This window comes from Corythoichthys intestinalis, chromosome 12 (assembly GCF_030265065.1).
Source record: "Corythoichthys intestinalis isolate RoL2023-P3 chromosome 12, ASM3026506v1, whole genome shotgun sequence".
Classification (NCBI taxonomy): domain Eukaryota; kingdom Metazoa; phylum Chordata; class Actinopteri; order Syngnathiformes; family Syngnathidae; genus Corythoichthys; species Corythoichthys intestinalis.
Genome location: NC_080406.1, coordinates 32624228 through 32644661, shown reverse-complemented (window position 1 = coordinate 32644661; position 20434 = coordinate 32624228). Strand labels below are relative to the sequence as shown.

Below are 20434 nucleotides of genomic sequence, written 5' to 3'. Positions count from 1 at the left end.
GTTGTAGACAAGAACTGGGACTGATAAGTTGCAATAGATTTATTTCAAGTAATGCAATTTCTCCAATACGATATTTGAATTGACAGTTTAAAATCTTTAAATTAGTGCAAACAAGGCCCACCCTCTGACGGTGGCAGCAAATATTATATAAGTAATACACAAATACAAGATCACAATAAACGTGTCTTTGTCAAAGCAGTTTAAAACACTATTTACTGGCCTTGGGTAAATTGCCAGACAGGATAAATATGTGCTTTAAAGTTCTTGCATTTCCATTTTAAGTATTGCAAGTACTAGTCTCCAACACAGTATTTGAACTGACAGTTTAAAATCATTTTAGTACAAAATGGCCCACACTCTGGCAGGGGGCAGCAAATATTATAATACATAATACATTATAAAAAGCTATATACTATATAAATACAAGATCACAACAAAACCTGTATTTTTCAAAGCAGTTAAAAAACATCCAGTGGCCTTAGGTAAATAAAGGTGTATAAATATGTACTTTACAGTTCTTGCATTTCTATTTTAGGTATTGCAACTTTTCCAACACTATTTGAATTGACAGTCTGAAGTCTACATAAGTGCAAATAAGAATATTATAATTTAAAAATAATAATAGAATATATAAATTCAACATTACAATGAAAGGTGTCTTTGTCAAAGTGGTTAAAAAAAAAAAAAAAAAAAAAAAAACGTCACTGGCCATAGTTAAATAGCCAGGCAGAATAAATATGTGCATTAAAGTTCTTGCATTTTCACAAGTTAAAAGCCCGCAGTTCATCGACGAGAAGGGCAGACCCAGATGGCGTCTGCTGCAGGGGCTTGTTTGAGTCCGACACAGGACAAATGGAACCACTCCATTGAACAAATTTTCTTTGTCAAATGATCCAAGAAGAGAGATGGTGACCAATCGGGATGTGTTGTCAGCAGGTTTACCTAGGAACACAACAGGTAGGGGAGTCGTAGTAGGCGAGCATTGCTACCGAGGCAGATTTACACAACGGTGTAAAAAAACAAAAACGTATTGAAACCAAAAGTGGATAAATCGTTCAACTTACAAGAGTAGAGATGACAGGAACACACTCTCATTCCAGCAGAAATATGATCATAAGAAATGCTTTTCCGACGAACCGCTGCAATCCAGCCATCCGTCGTACCTTCGTGATCTGATATTTGGTCCTCCATGCAGGAAAACGGTGAAAAGTGAGTCCATTTTTCCTCACCCCTTTTTTTGTCGTAGGAGACGCTGTTGCACCCGGTAACGCAACAATAAAGCACCCATATTTTCTTTCTAAAACACCGAAAGAGTTAGCTTAGCACTATCACACGTTACAATCCGCATTGACTCTGCCGGCCCGGAAGTGAATTATATTGCCAGCATGGAGGCGGGTCCAAACAATGACGTAGTACGTCCCATTCCCTATTTTTCAGTTTGGAAAAATAAAACGCCAACAAAGAACATTATTACTGTATAGTAAAATATACATTTTGAAACAACTTAAAATGTTATATTTCAACAGGTGTTGGGATAATTAGTCTCATATATGTACTGTATGCTGAGAGTGACATACAGCATTTGATATGTCGCGACATAAACGGATGTGACGTATAACATGCCGCGGCATGTGTCGATACTTCAAAACGCTTTCTCGGCGCATGCGCAGGCTTGACGTTTCGCGGGCACTCTTTTGCGTTTTAAACAGCGCCATTTAAAGCAATTTAGCAACAAGCTTGTCGAGGGTTTGCCGTTAACAACGTATTTCCATCATGTTGGTCAGCGCCATGTTTTCCTACATTCAAGGTTTTTTAAGCGCCGACCAGGACATTCGAGAGGTAAGAAATAAAAGCATGTCGTGGCTACGCTGCTAGCTAGCAGCTAAACGTAAGAGCTGGTTAGCCGCCGTCAGGTGTTATGTGTGTTTAGCTGCGTTCAATATTTGTGCTGCGTTTGGTTCTCGTAGGAAATCCGCAAAGTGGTTCAGGCGCTTGAGCAGACTGCCAGGGAAATCCTCACGGTGGTCCAAAGTGTTCACCAACCGTCTGGATTTAAAGACAGTGAGTGTCTCCATCATCATCATCATTAAAATCCATAATTACTCATTTATCGTTTTATTTTGTTTCTCTAAAGTCCCCGAAAAGTGTGCTAAGGCCAGAGAATTGTTTGGTACAGTCCGGACGCACATTGCTGACTTGAAGACAAAGTTCCCTGTGGACCAATACTACAGGTAGATATAACAGTACTGTACTGAAACATCAACCCACTGTAAAGGCAACATTCATTTATTAAATGAAAGTTTTGGCTCTGAGAAAAATAGTTTTAATTCGAACATTGCAAAAACGATATGAAAAAGTAGTATTTTTATAATTAAATACAAAACTTTGACAATAAACTTAATCACTGCTTTTAACAGTGTCTAAATGGATTGGACGTCTGTCGCCGTCAATGGCAGCCAGTATTAGTATAGACCCTACTCACCTACGTCACAAAATGACGTGTCGCCGTATCCGGCCGCCTTATTGTCCGTATTTTTTAGACTTATTCTCATTGTTTTCAATTAGTCGTGCAAGTTATAGAGCAATTCATGGAAGCCCCGGTGTTATCTGACGCTGTAAACTCATTGGATGCGTTGCATAAAAGGCGTTATGTGGAAAAGCTTCAGTTTATCCATTCGCCAGATCCATATTTGATGCCTAAATCGATGTTTTTCGACCCGCTGTCTTCGCCGTCTTTGCCTGACATCTGCTAGCTACCCTGATATTTACAACTATCTTGTCCACACTAAATCAGCCTATTCTCACGAAAGTTTGAAAAGAGCTTGGAGTCTTATAAATACTTTGTTGCTGGTTGGGTGAAACAGGTCCTCGTCCACGAAAATTCGGCAGGAATCTATCGTGTGCTCGGGAAGGTGAGTTACGAAATTTTCAATTCAAAATCTTTTGTTCTTGCTAACATCCACTGTCAAGTCTAATGTATTTCATGTCATTTGTCAATGGAGCTAGGGCTTTTAATGTTTATATGGTTTAGCGATAGCACTCTCACTACATACATATATAATATGTAATAAATATGAAGTAGTGTTGTATCGGTCGCGAACGATTCGTTCTTTTTGAACGAATTGTTTGGGTGAACGAGACCGAACTAATCACCATCTGCACTGATTCGTTCTATGAAGTTGGTGGCGCTTGTTCGCTGCGTGGGAGGGCGTTGAGCAAGCGGCAGCGTCTTCTGACATCGCACACGACCAATCAGACGCCAGCCTCATCGCGGGCAGGGGAGGGAGCGGAAACAGAATCATGGCGTATGTCACTCATTTCCACGTGTGGCCAATAAGCAGCCAGCGTGCAGGCAGGGGGGAAAGACTGAGTTTTGTCACTTCCCGTTCAGTGATTCGGTCCTCCGGTTCCTGACCTAGCTTGCTGCTAACTTGACTTTCCAGTAATGACTATGCGGTGAACGAGTCATAAAATGAAAGGAAACGACTTTGTCACATATTTGTTAACGTGGAGCCTATCAAATGCTGCTCAAAAAGACAAAAACACCACACAAATCTAGCGAGCATGGTTTAGTGTTCTACTTTTCTCAACAGACTCGGGACTGTGCCTATGACGATATACTATCAAATTTACAGTAATTTAAAACACACGTAGCTACGAGGCAAGCAAAACCTGAGCTGCGGTCGCGTGACGGCAGTGAAGCGGGCAGAGAACTGTCACTATATGGAGGCTTCATGGCAGCGATATGTACCTCATATGTGCACAGAAAAAAAATAATATTTAGTATGATCACCATAATACTGATTTGCAATGAAACTGTATATACATGTCAATTTTTTCCGAGTGTTTTTTTTTTTTTCGTGTCAGAGGGTGTCGGTTGGTTTGACAAATTATGTCAATCCGTCCATCATGTGCTACTCAAGCGCCCCAAAAACAAAGCGCGCGGACACGGGAGATGTCGCAATATGTCTACATTTTTCTTAACAGACTAATAAGAGTAGAAAGGCGAAATCATAAAGCAAACAATTATTTCTCGTCAGCATTTGACGATCTGAGATGCGGGGACGACAGGGGAGCTGACCGGATTATTTTATTTATTAATACCAGTGCAAAAATTCAAAACGATCATCTTAATAATAAAAAACAAAAATACAACAGAGCGAGAGGTTAATATGATGTGTTGGCCGTTCCATAATTAGAAATTAAACTTTCGATTTATTTTTATTTTCGTGACAGCAAGCATGCCGCGTTGGCTGTTAGCAGCAGCATTGTATATGTGAGCAAGATCATGCTAAAGAAAGTCCGTGCGCCCCCGACCCCAAACCCCGACTTCCCCCTCAAAAGGAAAATGTTTAACCGTGTCCTAATTCGAATTGCAAGCACGAGCCATGACTTTGAGCCCATAGAACTAGGACAGACGACGCGGAAGTCCTCCCTCGCTTTTGCAGCAGCGGGAGGGAGACGAGGCTGTCTCTGAGAGCAGAATGATATCGCCTGTCACTCATTTCTGAAACTACGACGAGTGGTCAATGTGCAAGAGAGGGAGGGACCAAGCAATGTCACTTCCCGTTCAGTTATACTGCGAAGCGGTCTTTGGTGATTCGTTCGGCAACGTCACTTCCCGTTCACTAACCGAACGATTCATTTGGGTGGGGAGGGAGATGAGGGGGGCGAACGATTCGTTGAACGATTCGTTTGAACGAATCGTTTTACTGAACGAACCGGAATGGATTCGTTTACTCAAGTGAACGACAGATCCCGTCACTAATATGAAGTGCGATAGCACTACTCCAGATTGTCCCTAGTTGAATTTATTTTTTGGCTTTTGACCTCAATAGTGAAATTGTAAATTAATTGTATGACAACTGTCTGATTATCCCTTTATAATTATATATTTTCAGGTAGTTCATTCACAACGTCTGAGTGTATGTTGTCGGCGATTAGCCTAGCAATGATCTTAATTGTGGTTGTCAGCCCAAAACCCTCTAAATATATATTAAATGCATCTTACCAGATATAAAATGACTACTACATAATCTGTGGTAGTCGTTTGGAGCCCAGTTTTCTCGTCGAATTGCAGCAGTCAATCTCTGTCTCCTCTCCGGGTCTCTCGGAATACGGTAAAACTTCAAGTCTCTCCGTCTATCTTCTCTGTTTTTGCAACCGACCGCAACACACGACTTCACCATTTTGATTATTAATGTTAACGAGCAGAAAAACACGCCATAATAGGAGTAATTTACGAAGCGCTAATGCATTAACCTGACGAGTATATGGACAACATGGCGCGGGGGCGTGGCTGTGACGTCACGTGAGTAGGGTCTATACAGTGGTACCTCGACATACGATCGCTTCGACACACGAGCTTTTCGACATCAAATGTAAAATTGGGCTCACCATTTCTTTGTACATCCGACGACATGCTCGAAATACGACGACATGACAGCACTGCAGACGAACGCATAGCGGATTTTCTTGTGTAAGAAATCAACTCAGGTTTCAAAAAAATTATTACAGGTGGTGAAACAAGCAAAAAGGTGACGCTTACCTTCTAAATGAAGATGTGAGTTATAGAGAAATATGAGTGTGGGGTGCGCATCCGTGAACTGGCTCAACAATACCTTTACACTGTCCTCCGACTACCGTTCGCCAGACTTTATAAGTTAAGGTGACAATTATTATTGTGGTAACATCGCCAAAGAAATCGCCAGCTTTGTCAGGTTTTTATCATTTATTTCACAACTTATCCAACACAAAAGTTGATGGTGTTCTCAAGGAAACATTGAAAGTGAAACTCTCAACCTCCTCTGCTTCCTCTCTCTGACATGTCAGCCGCGAGGTGCGTTCAGGTACAGCAAAAAACATCCGCCACATTAGAACCCGATTCGTTACGTTATTACAGGAATTATTATTATTAGAGGCATGCGAAATTTCCGATTCTTAGATTATTCGCGATTCAGCCGTGGAAGATTTGAGAACGATTCACAAACATCCAAATTCCGATTATTGAATTATACCGTGTAAACGGAAGTAAAACACAGTCAACGCGCTCTTTGGGATGCAATGAGGAACGGACCGACAGTAAATCTCATGTTCAACTCATGCCGCTAGATGAAAAAAAAAAAAAAATCATACCTGACTGCGGCCGACAGCCGCTACAAACAACGCCCAGTTGCTAGTTGCTACAAACATACGGCTAAAGTAGATATCATATACAGGTATAGACCCTACCCACGTGACGTCACAACTCCGCTCTCCTGAATGGTACCGCCCAATTGTCCGTCAAAACATAGTGTTAACCTGTTACGGCTACGTACATTCCTCCTATTTCCGGTGTGTTTTTCTGCTCCTTAACATTAATAATCAAAATGGTGAAGGCGTGTGTGGCTGTTGGTTGCACTAACAGAGAAGACGGAAGGAGAGACTTGAAGTTTTACCGTATTCCGAGGGATCCAAAGAGGAGAGCGAAATGGACGGCTGCAATTCGACGTGAAAACTGGGCACCAAAAAATCACCACAGACTATGTAGTAGCCATTTTATATCCGGTAAGATGCATTTAAGATATACTTAGAGGGTTTTGGGCTGACAAATAACCACAATTAAGATCATTGCTAGGCTAATCGCCGACAACATACACGTATGTATGTAGTGAGAGTGCTATCGCTAAACCATATAAACATTAAAAGCCTTAACTCCATTGACAAACGACATGAAATACATTAGACTTGACAGTGGATGTTAGCAAGAACAAAAGATTTTGAATTGAAAATTTCGTAACTCACCTTTCCAAGCACAAGATAGATTCCTGCCGAATTTTCGTGGACGAGGACCTGTTTCACCCAACCAGCAACGAAGTATTTATAAGCCTCCAAGCTCTTGAAGTTTTTCAAATTTTCGTGAGAATAGGCTGAACGGAGCTTTTCCACATAACGCCTTTTATGCAACACATCCAGTGAGTTTACGGCATCAGAAAGCACCGGGTCTTCCATGAAATGCATTTTAAATTCCTCGATCAATTGAAACCAATGCTAATACAGAGACAAAATGACGGACAAGTGGGCGGAACCATACAGCGAGCACGTGGTTTTGTGACGTCGGTGGGTAGGGTCTATATGTTGAACTTGATGCAAAATGACAGACGACGGCGCTGTTAGAACATATATTATTGAACAGATGCGAAATGACAGACTTGCCGGCGTTGGTAAACAGCCGCCATCTAAAAGCAGTAGACTTCTCTAGAAGGCTCTGTTGTAACAAACCTAATTAACTTTTTATCTAAAATACTCCTAAATTGGCAAAATCTTGTCTCGAATCTATCTTTAAATGATGAAACAGTTTTAAAACTTTGCCATGTCAAAAGTAGACAGAAGGGAAATTATGGAATAACGGGAGCAATTTTAACAACTGTAAACGTTGATTCACAACATTAAATTAATTGAATGTAGTTTAAAGCTGCTGATACAGAATGGGGACTGGGGTCCTTTATTTACTGTTATTTTTGTATATTTGTTTACTGTTATATGTTAACTTGATACTGAAATAGTATTTTGGTTTAGCCTGAGAGGATTTTTGAACACTTTTGGAACTAATGTACAAAACATTAAAAAAAAAAAAAGTGTGTGTGGGGGGGGGTACATCAACAATCATTTTATAATCGAATCGGAGCCTCTGAATCGTAATCGTAATAGAATCGGTAGGTGCCCAGAGATTCCCAGCTCTAATTATTATATTATTATTTAGATTTTTATTTATAATTTATTTGTTTTGCTATGTGTAATTGCCATCGTTAATAGTACCAGCAGTGTTTTTTAAGGATTTAGTGTAGGTTGTTTGGCTGTGGAACGAATTAATAGAATTATAATGTATTCCTATGGGAAAATCCTGCTAGACATACGACCATTTCGACTTACAAACAAGGTCCTGGAACGAATTAACTTTGAATGTAGAGCAGAGGTTGCGCTAGACTTTTTCGTTGTCCGTCATTTTGACTGACAGCGTCATAAAAATCCGGTCATAATCTATTTTTACCCGTCACTTAAATTTTTAAAATGAGGATAATGAAATTGTGGTGACCCTTTGTTTGACATAATTCACCTTCCGTACTTGTGTGTCCATTTGGCCGAGCGCGTTACCGGCTACGACAGTCACGTGACAGAGACACTTAAGAGCCGCGCGCGGTCCCCTCACTATCCACTCGCTATATGATTGGCCGAAGAGTCGGAATGCTCTCCCGTGAAATGCCTGTTTAAAAATGTTCCCGTTGTTACTTCTTGCGTTCGCTTATAAGTGCCCATTTAAAAAGGAAAAGCAATGGATGATACTACACACAGAGCGTATTATTAACAAATGTTAAAGTTGTATAATCATATAGCGAGAATAAGGAACATCACTGACAAGCGCAGGCCCCCGCGAGTGGATAGTGAGGGGAATAGGATAGTGCGCCTACAGCTAACAAGACTCTTAACATTGCATACCGCTTCAACATATTCAATAGTATTTAATTTTCATTCATTTTAAATTAATATTCTGTCCGAACAAGCTTAACAGAGAATCCACACCGTGCCATCACACATCAAGCAGATGAATATGTAACTTTTTCTCCGCAGTGACAAAAACAGCTGACTGTGGCCCCAGTATGTAGGTAGCCTACCATATGTAGCATATGGAGCAATGAAATTGACAGTTCACCTGCTGTGGCCTGAACCTCGTCTCACACTTTCCTCCTGGTGCGCATGGACTTGAATTGCGTGCCCGCTTGTGCAGTCCCTGTTTTTTCACCTCTTTTATCAACACCATCGTCGTTTTGGGGCTTTTTGAAGAAACTTCGGACACTCAGTTGCCTTGACATTTTTCAGAGTAAGGCCACGACGTCATGCATCAAGAGAGACAATAGCTAATTAATATGCTCACTCGCTACCCTGTGGTCTGGGGTGTGAATTGCAACCGGTCAAAATGACAGACGGACTTCAGTTTTTTCCGTCACCGTTTTAAAAAATCGGTCAACGACGGAAAATATTCGGTTAGTGCGACCCCTGATGTAGAGGTATCACTCTATTTAAAAAGCAGTTAGAGCAGTAGAAAGGCTTTCTGAATTTCAGTGTTTTAAATTCTAATATGTCGACCTTACTGTCGGGTAAATGTAAAAACGGCTAATTTGAAGCAACTCTGGTTTGTCAACCACTGCCAATCAATGTGTTAAATGCAATATTTTCCCCAAATTATGCAATATTGTGACACTTTCATGTTATGTTTGCTCATTGCAAGGCTGCATTAGGCCACTAACACACATTCAACCTTAAAAAAAATCCTATGGTTCCATTTAAATTAATAATTCAACCATTACAAAGCTATATTTATAGGCTCACACAAAAACATAATTAGATCATAAAAATGTGAAGTTATGTATTGTCAGTGGTGTTGCACCAATACCATTTTTTTGTTTTTTGTTTTGGCCCCGATACCGATACCTGGCTGTGCAGTATCGGTCGGTAGAGATACCACTTTGTTTTAAATGTATATATAATATATACAAAGTGAATCCAGTCGAATTTTTTATTGCATACCGGGTATGGGTGACAGTAGTTAAATAAACCTTTGGCTGTCAAAGGCCAAAATTGTGCTAAATTTGTGAAAAAAAGTATAATACTTGCCCCAACAGTAAGTAAAAATATGAATGAATAATGAATAAACTTTTTTAAACCCCGAGTTTTGGCTCTCAAAGGCCAAATAGTGCTACTTTCATGAAATTATAAGTAATAATAATTTACCACAGCATCCTGTCTATTAGGCTCCCTCACTGGACTACACACTTAGCCGCTTAGCTTATTTTGCTAACTTGACCACCCCGTCCTTTGAAGTAAGGAATACTTCCGAATTAGGAATTAAAAGTTGCGTTCCGTATTGAACCAATACACAATATATGTAAATAGATACATTTCTATGCATTTTAGGAGTTTTGGGGATGTCCCTTTTTTTCGTCGCCTGTACGGCTTTGAGCGTGAGGGGGGTGGCCCTTATTTCTATTTCTAAAAGGTGGCAACCCTACTTTTGAAACCAGTCTCAAAATTCTACAGCATTTCTTTCCGTAAAAGACTATAAAAGTAAAGTAGACGAAGTGAGCTGACCATAGTTTGTTACTCCGGTCCAGCTCTCTTTCTCTTGGGAGCACTCAAACTCTGTGTTCATTCAAGTTTCATCTTCAAATGTTTTATCAGGTTTGAGGTATTGAACCTGGCCGATTTAACTCCACCTCTCGAAGCTTTCAGGCCGCAAATCTTGCAGCCGTTGTACTTGACGGAGATTATAAATTGAAATATTTCCAGACCGCCGACATTTTCCTCTCGTAGTTTGCATTGCCCCGGGATTGGTTAAGAGCGGCTATTGGCCCATTCTTATTGGTCCGGTGCAGGCCAATAGCGATAGCTGCTTGGCATGCATGTGATCACGTGTCTTCTCATAACAGAGAGTGTAGTGAGCGTCAGGAGAAAAAAAAGGCTGTGGTCAAATGCTATAATACTGGACCAGTAAATGGTATCGGCGCCCTCTTTCTTGGTACTTACCGATACCACCACTTCGGGCCGGATCGGCCCCCCCTGCCAATACTGGCATCTGTATCCGTGCATCTTTAATTGTCAGGTTAAATTTTGTTATTGCAACAATTTTCCCCCTGTTAAATCAGACATCATGCAATGTAAACAGGCAAATTTTGGGGGGGGGGTGTTTGCATCAGGTTTCATGAGCACTGGCGCTTCGTCCTGCAGCGTTTGGTCTTCCTGGCGGCATTTGTGGTCTACCTGGAGAGCGAGGCCCTCGTGACCCGTGAGGAGGTGGCGCATATTCTGGACAGTAGGTACACCTTTCTGTGTCTCATTGTGTGCATGTGTTTAGGGACCCACGTGATATTTTTGGTGTCATGGCACAAACCCTCATTGCGTGTCTGTTTCAGTTGAGGTTGTACGCGACCAAGGCTTCCATCTGGATGTGGAAGACTACCTTGCAGGTTTGCTAATCATGGCTAGTGAGCTGGTGAGTCAATGGAAAGCTTTATTTCAACACTCAGGACTCATGTACATTTGTTTATGATAGTCCTTTGAATTAAAATCGACTTATGTTTAATATGACTCAAATAGAAAACACTAAATCCTATCTGAATTTGTAGAAAACATTTGCATAATATTTTTTGATTAGTTTTAATTCCAATTTTGTATAATTAACCTATATCCACCTATAAATTAAATGTACTGCATGAGAAATGGAAAAATATTACTCCGCACCAATGGTTGTCAAACAAAACGCCCAGTCTCACCTAAAAAGTTATGTAGCCTTCTAAATGGGATCATAATAACAGACATAAAATTTAGTTATGTGTGTGGTCGTAATATTCATTTAAAAAAAAAAACTTTTATTAATGCCAAAACTAGAGTACCTGAAGAAATACATAAAAAAAAAAATCGCACCAAGAGACAAATGGGTTTAGTTTTTTTGACATTATTCCCTGAACAGGTTTACCAGACTAATGTACAATTTTATGAGAACTGAAATCTAGACCTGTCCCGACTAGTCGACACAGTCGACGTCAGCGATGACATAAATCCGTCGACGAGCACAACATCCTGTCGACGGTTAACGAAGCGTTAAAAAAAAAAATATATATATATATATTTGAAAGTTCAGAATGTCTGTTTATGACGCTTTATTGAAATTGCTAAGCCTGTCGCGATATGCAATGAATCCATTTATCGCACGGTAAATAAAAAATGACGGCGGTCATTTTCACGGCTGCGTTTTATCGCCGCGTGCGTGTGTGCATACATTTGTGTGTGCGTGCTGATGGCATATGAGACTCCAGTTCCTTTCTCTCATCAACACGCTGTAGAATTAAAGTTCAGACGTACAAAATAAGAAAACACATTTATTTTAAAAACTAAACGTTAGCATTGCTACTTTGAGGTGAAGAGGGTGAAAAAAGACAACCTACTTTAGCCTGTTATAAGACATTGGCAGTCTTCTCCAAAATGCAAACTTGCGGTTAAAAGGTTACACTTCAAACATGAAAAATCGCTGGTTAACAGCATTTGCAAACAAAATAATTTTTAAAAAATCTATTACTTACACCACATGCAATACTAACACCACATGCAATGACAAAAATTGCTTTTATTTTTTGCAGAGTGTGAAGCTTAAGTTAGTGGTTTAGCGAACATACTTCCGGTGAACAGCTCAAAATAAAATCATTTCATGTTCGTCATATAAATAACGATTTCTGGAGTTAATCACACATTTCAGAATTCAAATTCTACCCTAATAATACCTTTAAAATGACACCCTTTATGAAAAATCTGATTGGCATATAATATTAATGCTAGGTATTTTTTAAAGAATTTAATCAGGTTGGAAAGGTGAAGTCAATGTTCTGAATCTCTTCACATTTCATTCTTTTGCACTAGTTAATGCTATCAGCATTTGAACTCATTGTTTATTTGTGATTTATTATTGTTGTTTACGTGTTTATTTGTGCTTTATTAAATAATTAAGTGTTCCAAAATGTTTTTGTGAATTCATAAGCGTCAACAAAAATTTCATTGCTACATTAGTAAAAAAATATATATATATATATATTAGATTAGTCGACTAATCGTAAAAATAGTCTGCTGACTAATTGGGAGAAAATTAGTTGTTTGGGACAGCCCTACTGAAATATAAGGCTACGTTCATACTACAGGTCTTATTGCATGAATCCGATTTTTTCATGTTTTTCCGACTCGAGTGAGGCATTAACTTGACGGTCTGAACGTGACAAGTCTCACAGAACTGGACTATTTCAAATCTGATCTGGGTCACTTTCGTATGTGGTTCAAATCTGATCTGGGCCACATTTTTCCAGAATGTAGCGGCGGTCTGTACTGTCAAGTCTCCCAAATCGGAATTCATGCATCAATTATGTCATCAAAGAGCGATAGAGACGCTAAGGTAGCGGTGCAGCTGTGCGTTATTTGCGCCTAGCTTGCATTGAACACAGCTTTTGGGGAAGGGCCGGGCTTGACAACAGTCATAAAAAAAATAAAAATGGGTAGAGGATAAACCTGAGAATGATCGGTTTTCTCTCTGCTCTATATGAGCAATATTTCAACAATGTTTACACGGCCGAGAGTCGGGGCAAACTGCCCTGCCCGTATGGGTGTATGACATGCACAAACAGTGGCGTGCATGCTATCGATCCATATAAACTTTGAATATAAGCCTAAACGAGGATTATTTATGTCTGTTATTTGTGTCCTCTTTTTAAAAAGCAAAATAAGATATCCCTGGAATGAGGGATGACAGCCAGCATGTGTGGTCATTTGTTTTGATGCTCTTGCGCATGCGGGTCTTCTTGCTCAGTGCGTATCAGACTGCGAATTAGTGCTCTTGCATAATACTTGAATGGTCTCAATGGACAAAGGCAGTCTGAAGGGGCACACGAAAAAAAAAAGATATGACAAAAAATCGGATTTGTTCATTAAGACCTGTAGTAGGAACCTAGCCTAAGATAGGCCTAAACATTGTCATTTGGGTCAGTATTGTATTATTTACACATATTGTGTCAAGGTAATGTGAGAATGAGTGGTTGATCGTGGTGGCGCAAATTAGCTGCCTCGCTTCTGTCAGGCTGCCCCAGGGCAGCTGTAGCTACATTAGTAGCTTACCACCATATAGTGTGGTATGAAAGAATAATGCAATCTAAAGCGCCTGAGTGTCCCGAAAAGCGCTCCATAAATCAAATGATTATTTTTTTTTATTGGGGAGAAGAAAAAGATAATTCACAAAAAAATAAAGTAACAAAGGAAAAGGTCATACATAATATGCAAACATGTTTTTGAATAGAATCTGACGGATTTGACGCAAATACTGTATAGTTTAAAAAAGTGGCATGCAACTCAACTGTACTTATGTTTTTTTGGTCTTCCACTAGAGGGAGGCCCCATACTAACAATATTCGTACCTCGCTGGCAATCACTAATCTGAACAAAAACTTTTGTGTGCCTTATGTTGTCTGTCCCTGTGGGGGTCACCCTTTTTACGCTGCCTCCCACTAAGTCACGCTTGGCAGTCAACAGCGTGACGGCGGGCGACTACAAGCGCCCGCTGCGCATCTCCAACTTCATCAACGAGTTGGACTCAGGCTTCCGTTTGCTCAACCTCAAGAACGACCCCCTTCGCAAACGCTATGACGGCCTCAAGTACGACGTCAAGAAGATCGAGGAGGTGGTCTACGACCTCTCCATTCGCGGACTCGCCAAAGATGCCAAGAGCGACCAGTAGTGACAGGAAGTCCCAAAAGCCGGTTCTGATTGAGGGGTGTGTGAATGTTAGCCCCTTTCACTCTAGATACGGTGAAGCAGCACATATGGGCTACTTGAAAAGCGTCCGTTGTCATGTTGGTGTGGTTTGGCACCCTCTGAAGGTTTTGTTGGTCTGTTGAGCAAGTTTTTAGTAAGATAGTACTAAGCAGTATTAGGGACACACTTGAAAGTTAGGGTTGAAAAAAAGCCACATTTGTTTTTTTGGTGAAGGTAAAAAGTGAGGTAAAAACTATGATTTTTTTTTTTTTCCCCCCAACTTCCTCCTCCTGCTGTATTTAAATTACTAGTAGAGATCCAATCCATTTGAACTGGTAGGGCTGGCTGCGAATGAGCGACTGTTGTTTTGCTGCCAGCCTTCGTAATGTTGAAATACGAATTAATTATGGTTTTGCTCCTCAATTTTTTTTCTGTGTGACCCTAATACGCTGAAGTGGACCTCGTGTTATATTTTTGCACTGTGTATTTTTTCCGTTTGATTTTCCAGAAATCATTTGTTGCCTTTTGTATCATGCATTGTGCAAAATGTAAATATATTTGTATACACAACCTTTGAAGCCATAGTAGTCTTGATTAAAAAAAAAAAGTCTGTTTGAAATATTTTAATACGCTTGACAATATTTTACAAGTGGATAAAAATAATACAGCCAAAAAAAAGCACAGTCATGTTGGTGTACACAGTGATCCGCTACACGAACAGCATGGAAATATTCCGCTTTGATGTCCGTTCTAGTCGCTGGATAAAGTGCTTTCAACGAAATAAAGCTCTCGCCGCTGACGACGTGACTGGTATTGCCTGGAGGGGCGAACAGAGGCGATGGGAAGACAGTTTTAAGTCTTGTCCGAAGGCTGAAACGAGAGCCAAGGCACGCGGGCTCAAACCATAACTGGGTACATGTCCACTGCATAAAAGTCCCTTTCACACTGGCCACCTAAACCGGCTTTTTATACACAACCCCTGGCAAAAATGATTAAATCACCATTCTTGGAGAGTGTTTACCTACGTGTTGAATTATGAAAAAGATAAGCAGATAATAGAATTGCAATAACTCATTTTAAACAGCTACTGGCATTTGGAAATACTATAGGAAATATATGCAAAAAAAAAAAAAAAAGATTGGTAATCACTAATGTTTTTTTAAAGACCAAACGGGGGGTTGGTGGAATCACTAAATGGGTTCCATAAACAATTGAAACATTTATAAATATCTAGAAGCTGTCGAATGCCGTCCACTTTTATGCAAGTCCACGTTGTGATTTATCTCCATCTTTTCGTTCCGTTATTTTGCATTGTAGTGGAGGTAGGGGAAACACTACTAATTTGGCTACTGAAAGTCCGACCTGCATCAGAGTTAGCATAACATTAAACCTGCCAACCGTAAAAACTACTGCAGTCAGGCCGGCCTCCACAAGGAACAACGAAGTTAAGCTAGTTGTCCCTTATTTGGATCATTGTTTGCATTATGTGGATTATGGTAATATCGTCCCTACCAATATTGAGACCAAATCTACGCCCTTGCACGAAATACCCCTTTAAAAAGTGATGATTGTGGCTCGATCCACCACTCTGCCGTTCTGCCCAGCATGGACTACATGCCTTGCCTTACCTTACATAAAGTTGACGGCTCTAATTGTTAAACTCCGAATGAATAAAAAAGGCACGTCAACTCACACTCATCTGCACGACTGCGTGTGGCTACCAAAATGTTTGTCTATGCTTAATAAAGCTTGAAAGAATGAAGAGCAAGGGTGAATGTGTTGAACAAACTTTTGAACATTTTAAACAGAACTCTGAACGTGACACTGAACAGAACTTTGCCCGTGTCATTTGAACTAGGCCTATTCTGTGCTGGGGTGGCGTATCCGATGTCTTAATAGATCTGTAAGAGAAGGATAGCCCTCACTGTGATGATCATTCGTCCCTTCTAGTCGAAACGGATTGGGCGTCTAGTGACGTTATTGGCAGTCAATTGGTTAACAAGAAATGCCCCAAAACTGGCAATTCCATAATTTTTGTCACAGGGTGTAGACTTGCTAATCAAATGTAAGGGAACATAGGAGGGGGGTAGAAGTTATGCTACAATTGAGACCCTTGCTTGTGACTGGAACTGAAGCTGAGTTGATCAGTGAAAACATGGTGCGATTGTCAAGGAATAAGCAGTTAAGGTCTACTGTTACGATTCTGATACACTGATGTGAAAGGGTCTTTTATTGGCACAACATAGCTCGCCTATTGTGGGGGAAGGAAAAAATGGGATTCCTAATAATGCGTGGACAGAAAGTGTCGACTCGTTTCACCGGTTATTGCTGTAAAGGGGAGATTACGTGTCTGTGGCAGTGAACTTGTGCGCCGCAGTGCACTAGGTGGCGCCATACACACGGTAAGAGGACAAGGGGGACACAAAAATGCATCGAGCACAAACCTTTTCGTCACATTTTTCTTCAACAGACAGAAAAACAAAGTCTTCACAATCATGGCTGACGCACGATTTTTTTGGTCGTCCCAAGTTTTTGATTATTTTCAAAAGCTGCACATTTTAGTGACTTGTCAAGCAGTTTTACAGCCGCACTGAAAAGAAAAATACATTTTTTATTACCAGACTGAAATTGCAATTGATTACAAATTGTAGTTTTTCGTCAGGTATTAACATCGGAAAACTTCATGTTTCCAGAAAAATTTTCAGATATAAGTCAGATTTCTTTGCTTTAGAAAATTGGCTAAAATGACAAGTCGGGGTTAATACAAAACTTAAGATTCTTTTAGTGTATGTGTGTGTTAGGCATGTGCCAGTCACTGGTTTCAAGGTTTACCGTGGTATGAAAACGTCATTTTCAAAACCACAAAAATTTTCTGCCATACAGTAGAATGGTCTTAGCTTTTTTTACAACAGCGTTACTAACGGTATATATATATATTTTTTCAGTAGTAAGTAATCTAATTACTTAACTCGCAACACCATTACTGAGGATGTAAATGCGTGCGTTACTATGCGTTACTACGTTGGTTCAATGAGAAGAGTTGTGACACAGTTACAAACGCGATGCAAGGCTAGGTGGCCCCAATAATACCTGTCGCCGACAGCCTACAAACTACACCCACATGATACCACGCTAGATATCACATATATTTGGAACTAGATGTGAAATGACACTCTGCAGCATCAGCAAATGTATAGAAGAGTAGATACGAAATGATACACTCGCTGGCGTTAGTAAACAGCCGCCATCTTAAAGCAGTAGACTTCTCAGGAAGGCTCTGTTGTAGAGAACCTTCCAAACGAACCTAAGTAACTTTATATCTAAAATGCTCCTAAATCAGCAAAATCTTGACTTGAATCTATCTTTAAATGATGAAAGAGTTTTAAAACTTTCACATGTCAAAAGTAGACAAGAGAACTAATGCAATAACGGGTGCAATTTTAACAACCTTAACGGTTGATTTACAACATTAAATGACTTCCAAACATAGCAAAGGTTACTATCTAGTTGTCGCAATATCCACAATATCCCTGTGTCTAGTTAAGGTCAGGGTAAAGAATTGGGTTAAGGCGAATTGTCCCAAAAACCCTTTGAACTTCACATAGTGTGACCTATGTTTTTTTGGTTTTTTTTGAATGGGAAAAAAAACATGAAAAGTAACACCAATTACTTTGCCAAGTAACTAATTACTCTTACAGTCAGGTAACTGAGTTACTAACTCAATTTTTTGGGAGAAGTAATTTGTAACTAATTAATTTTTTATAGTATGATTAACAACACCGGTCATGGTTTTCCTCCAGCGTGTTTAGTGTGTCTCGCGATGGTAAAACACAGACCGTACCACGTAAGCTTGTTAACGAGGCAGATAACGTAGCTAGTTAGCATGCCAAGGTATGTGTTTTACATAAAATCAGTTTGATCACACAGTATATTTTTTAGTCCAGGTTTTTTTTGTTTTTTTTTCTCGTGTTCGTTGAGCAGCTTGAGCTGTGGCTGTGGGTTTAGTCGATAAGTGTATTTCAGTTTTATTTGAAATAAGGCATTTCATGTTGTTTAGGTTAACATCATATTCATGTTCCAATTTACAAATATGTTGTGAAAAGTCCAGTTTTTTTATTTTTAAACCCATACATCTTAACACATTATAGAGCTATAATTCCTATACAGTGAAACCGCGGTATTTTGGCTTAAGGCTATTATACTGTCACAATCTCATACTGGCACATGCCTAGTATGTGTATTATTTGCTGCCCTGTATGTATGTACAGCTGTATTGTGTGTGTATTATTCGCTGCACTGTATGTATGTACAGTTGTATGAGTCTTCCACTGCCATTATTTAGTTTTTGGAAAAAAGTGATTATTTAAAAGAACGTTGAATTTATATTTTGGGTGGGGGTGGTGGGGGGTAAAAATCACATAAATCTGGATATACTGTATATGAATAAATAGTCCCAAAAAGTAATAATGATCAAATCTGATGGTTTCATTTTAGATGAGAAAATATATTAAAACAATTCTTTTAATCTGAAACAAAATCTAGTGTAGAAAAAACTGTAAAAGTCGATGTATTTTCATTCTGAATTATTTACAAAAGTTAAATCATCAAAAAACATCTTTTTCTGGACTAATTTATACTTTTTTCCCCCCCAATGGATTTAATCTCATGATTCGGGCTATTTTGTCTTCCCAATCCTACAATATTCGCAGTGTATTTTAGTCTTTTCATTGTGGCTGTAAAACTTGGTACACCCGTAGCTTTGTAAACAAAACGTCATTTGCTCTTCCCTTTGTTTTTAGTCCAAGGGTTCAAGGTGAGGCTTTTTTGGGGGGGGGGGCGGGGTCGTTTCGGCATCACATTTCAGTTTTTGAGTCTACTTTGGGCAGGAAAGGCCTCGGGATGGCATCTCTCAGGACCGACTCTGAGCAGTGTTAATCATGATGTTGGGTAAAGCGTTGCGTCTCTTGCGCCAGGCACCCAAGTCGCGAGCGTACCTTTTCATCTGATTGAACCAGTTGTGCGTTCTGGACTTGTCGGCCGCCCGGAAGACAAAGGCCTCACGGCGGATGTCCAGAACCTCGAAGGTGTCCTGGCATTCAGGGTCCATGGACACCACACAGTTGGCCAGGCGGATGGGTTCGCGCATGACGGTGAACTTTCCGCCGCTCTTGTCCTTGATGAGGACCAAAACTCCGTCTTGGACGCTTTCTCCTGCTTGGCACGGCTGCGTCCTGACCACGAGGAGACTCTGGACGTTTTGGAACTTGAGAGCCTTGCTCCCCTTCTTGACCCACTGTCCGTCAGCCGGCTGGGAGAGCTGCAGAGGGCCCTCCATAACGAAGCGGGCGTCCTCCCGGGTCCAGCCCAGCGTTTTGATGGAGGCCTCGCGCATTTCGGCGTCCACCGGCTCCCGGCTCTTGCGGCTGTCGCGGCGGAAAGACCGCAGGGACCAGGAGGCCACGCCGTTGCCATCCTGCTGTTTGGTCTTAGTGTTGATATGCTCCAGATGGGCCTCCACGCGGCTCTTGGCTTCGCGGAGACGCCCGAATTCGGGGTGCTTCTCAGGGGTGACTTTGAGCAGGCGGCTGAGGAGCAGCGGATACTTGGTGACACGCTGCAAAGGCGCCATGAGAAACGAGCGCAGGTTCATGCGGCGCAGGGCAGTGTTGTCGTTCTGGGACACGTCCAGGAAGATCCTGGAACAGCAGCTCAGCTTATCAAATGTTGCTTTTAGACAAAAAAGTACTGTTTGTGTATTATAAATAACTTTTCGTGGGGTACAAATCTGGTACTAAATTTGACTTAAACCCCCAATCTTGGGTAGATTTTTAGATTTAATTTTTGAATGACCAAAGCCCCCAATCTTCGGTCAGATTTTTATATTTAATTTTTGAATAACCAAAGTCCTCCCCCCCACCCCAAACTGTAACTTCTTGTTAAATTTTAAATTCAGATTATGAATCTTTTCCTTTTCAAATAATAAATCATCTTAAAATGTCATATAAAAGGATTGACATAAAAATGTGACCAGAAAATCTGGGTATTAGTGATAACAATTATTAAATTGATATAAATTCTAAATATATAAAAATGATTTTTTTTTTCAAATTTGACC

The 20434-nt window shown here is 40.3% G+C and overlaps 2 protein-coding genes and 1 long non-coding RNA gene across 5 annotated transcripts in view; 1 reads left to right on the top strand and 2 right to left on the bottom strand.

The window, feature by feature from the left end:
* Positions 1–659: 659 nt before the first annotated feature.
* LOC130926961 (uncharacterized) lies at positions 660–1427 on the bottom strand. Its single transcript, XR_009066318.1, has 2 exons — positions 1065–1427; positions 660–942 (listed from the first exon to the last, which is right to left on the bottom strand). It is a non-coding gene; the product is annotated as an uncharacterized LOC130926961 (long non-coding RNA).
* On the top strand, positions 1372–15118 carry tsn (translin). Its single transcript, XM_057852328.1, has 6 exons — positions 1372–1839; positions 1968–2061; positions 2135–2231; positions 10731–10846; positions 10947–11026; positions 14078–15118. The coding sequence occupies exons 1-6, from the start codon at positions 1774–1776 to the stop codon at positions 14300–14302; spliced, it is 678 nt and encodes a 225-aa protein (XP_057708311.1). The 5' UTR covers positions 1372–1773; the 3' UTR covers positions 14303–15118.
* si:dkey-91i10.2 (uncharacterized protein LOC555224 homolog) overlaps positions 13710–20434 on the bottom strand; it is a 34226-nt gene continuing 27501 nt past the window's right edge. For all 3 annotated transcript variants that reach the window (XM_057852326.1, XM_057852325.1, XM_057852327.1), the window contains one exon: positions 13710–20015. In XM_057852326.1, coding sequence (XP_057708309.1) covers positions 19229–20015 — 787 coding nt within the window. In that variant the 3' untranslated portion in view covers positions 13710–19228. The remainder of the gene's footprint in view (positions 20016–20434) is intronic.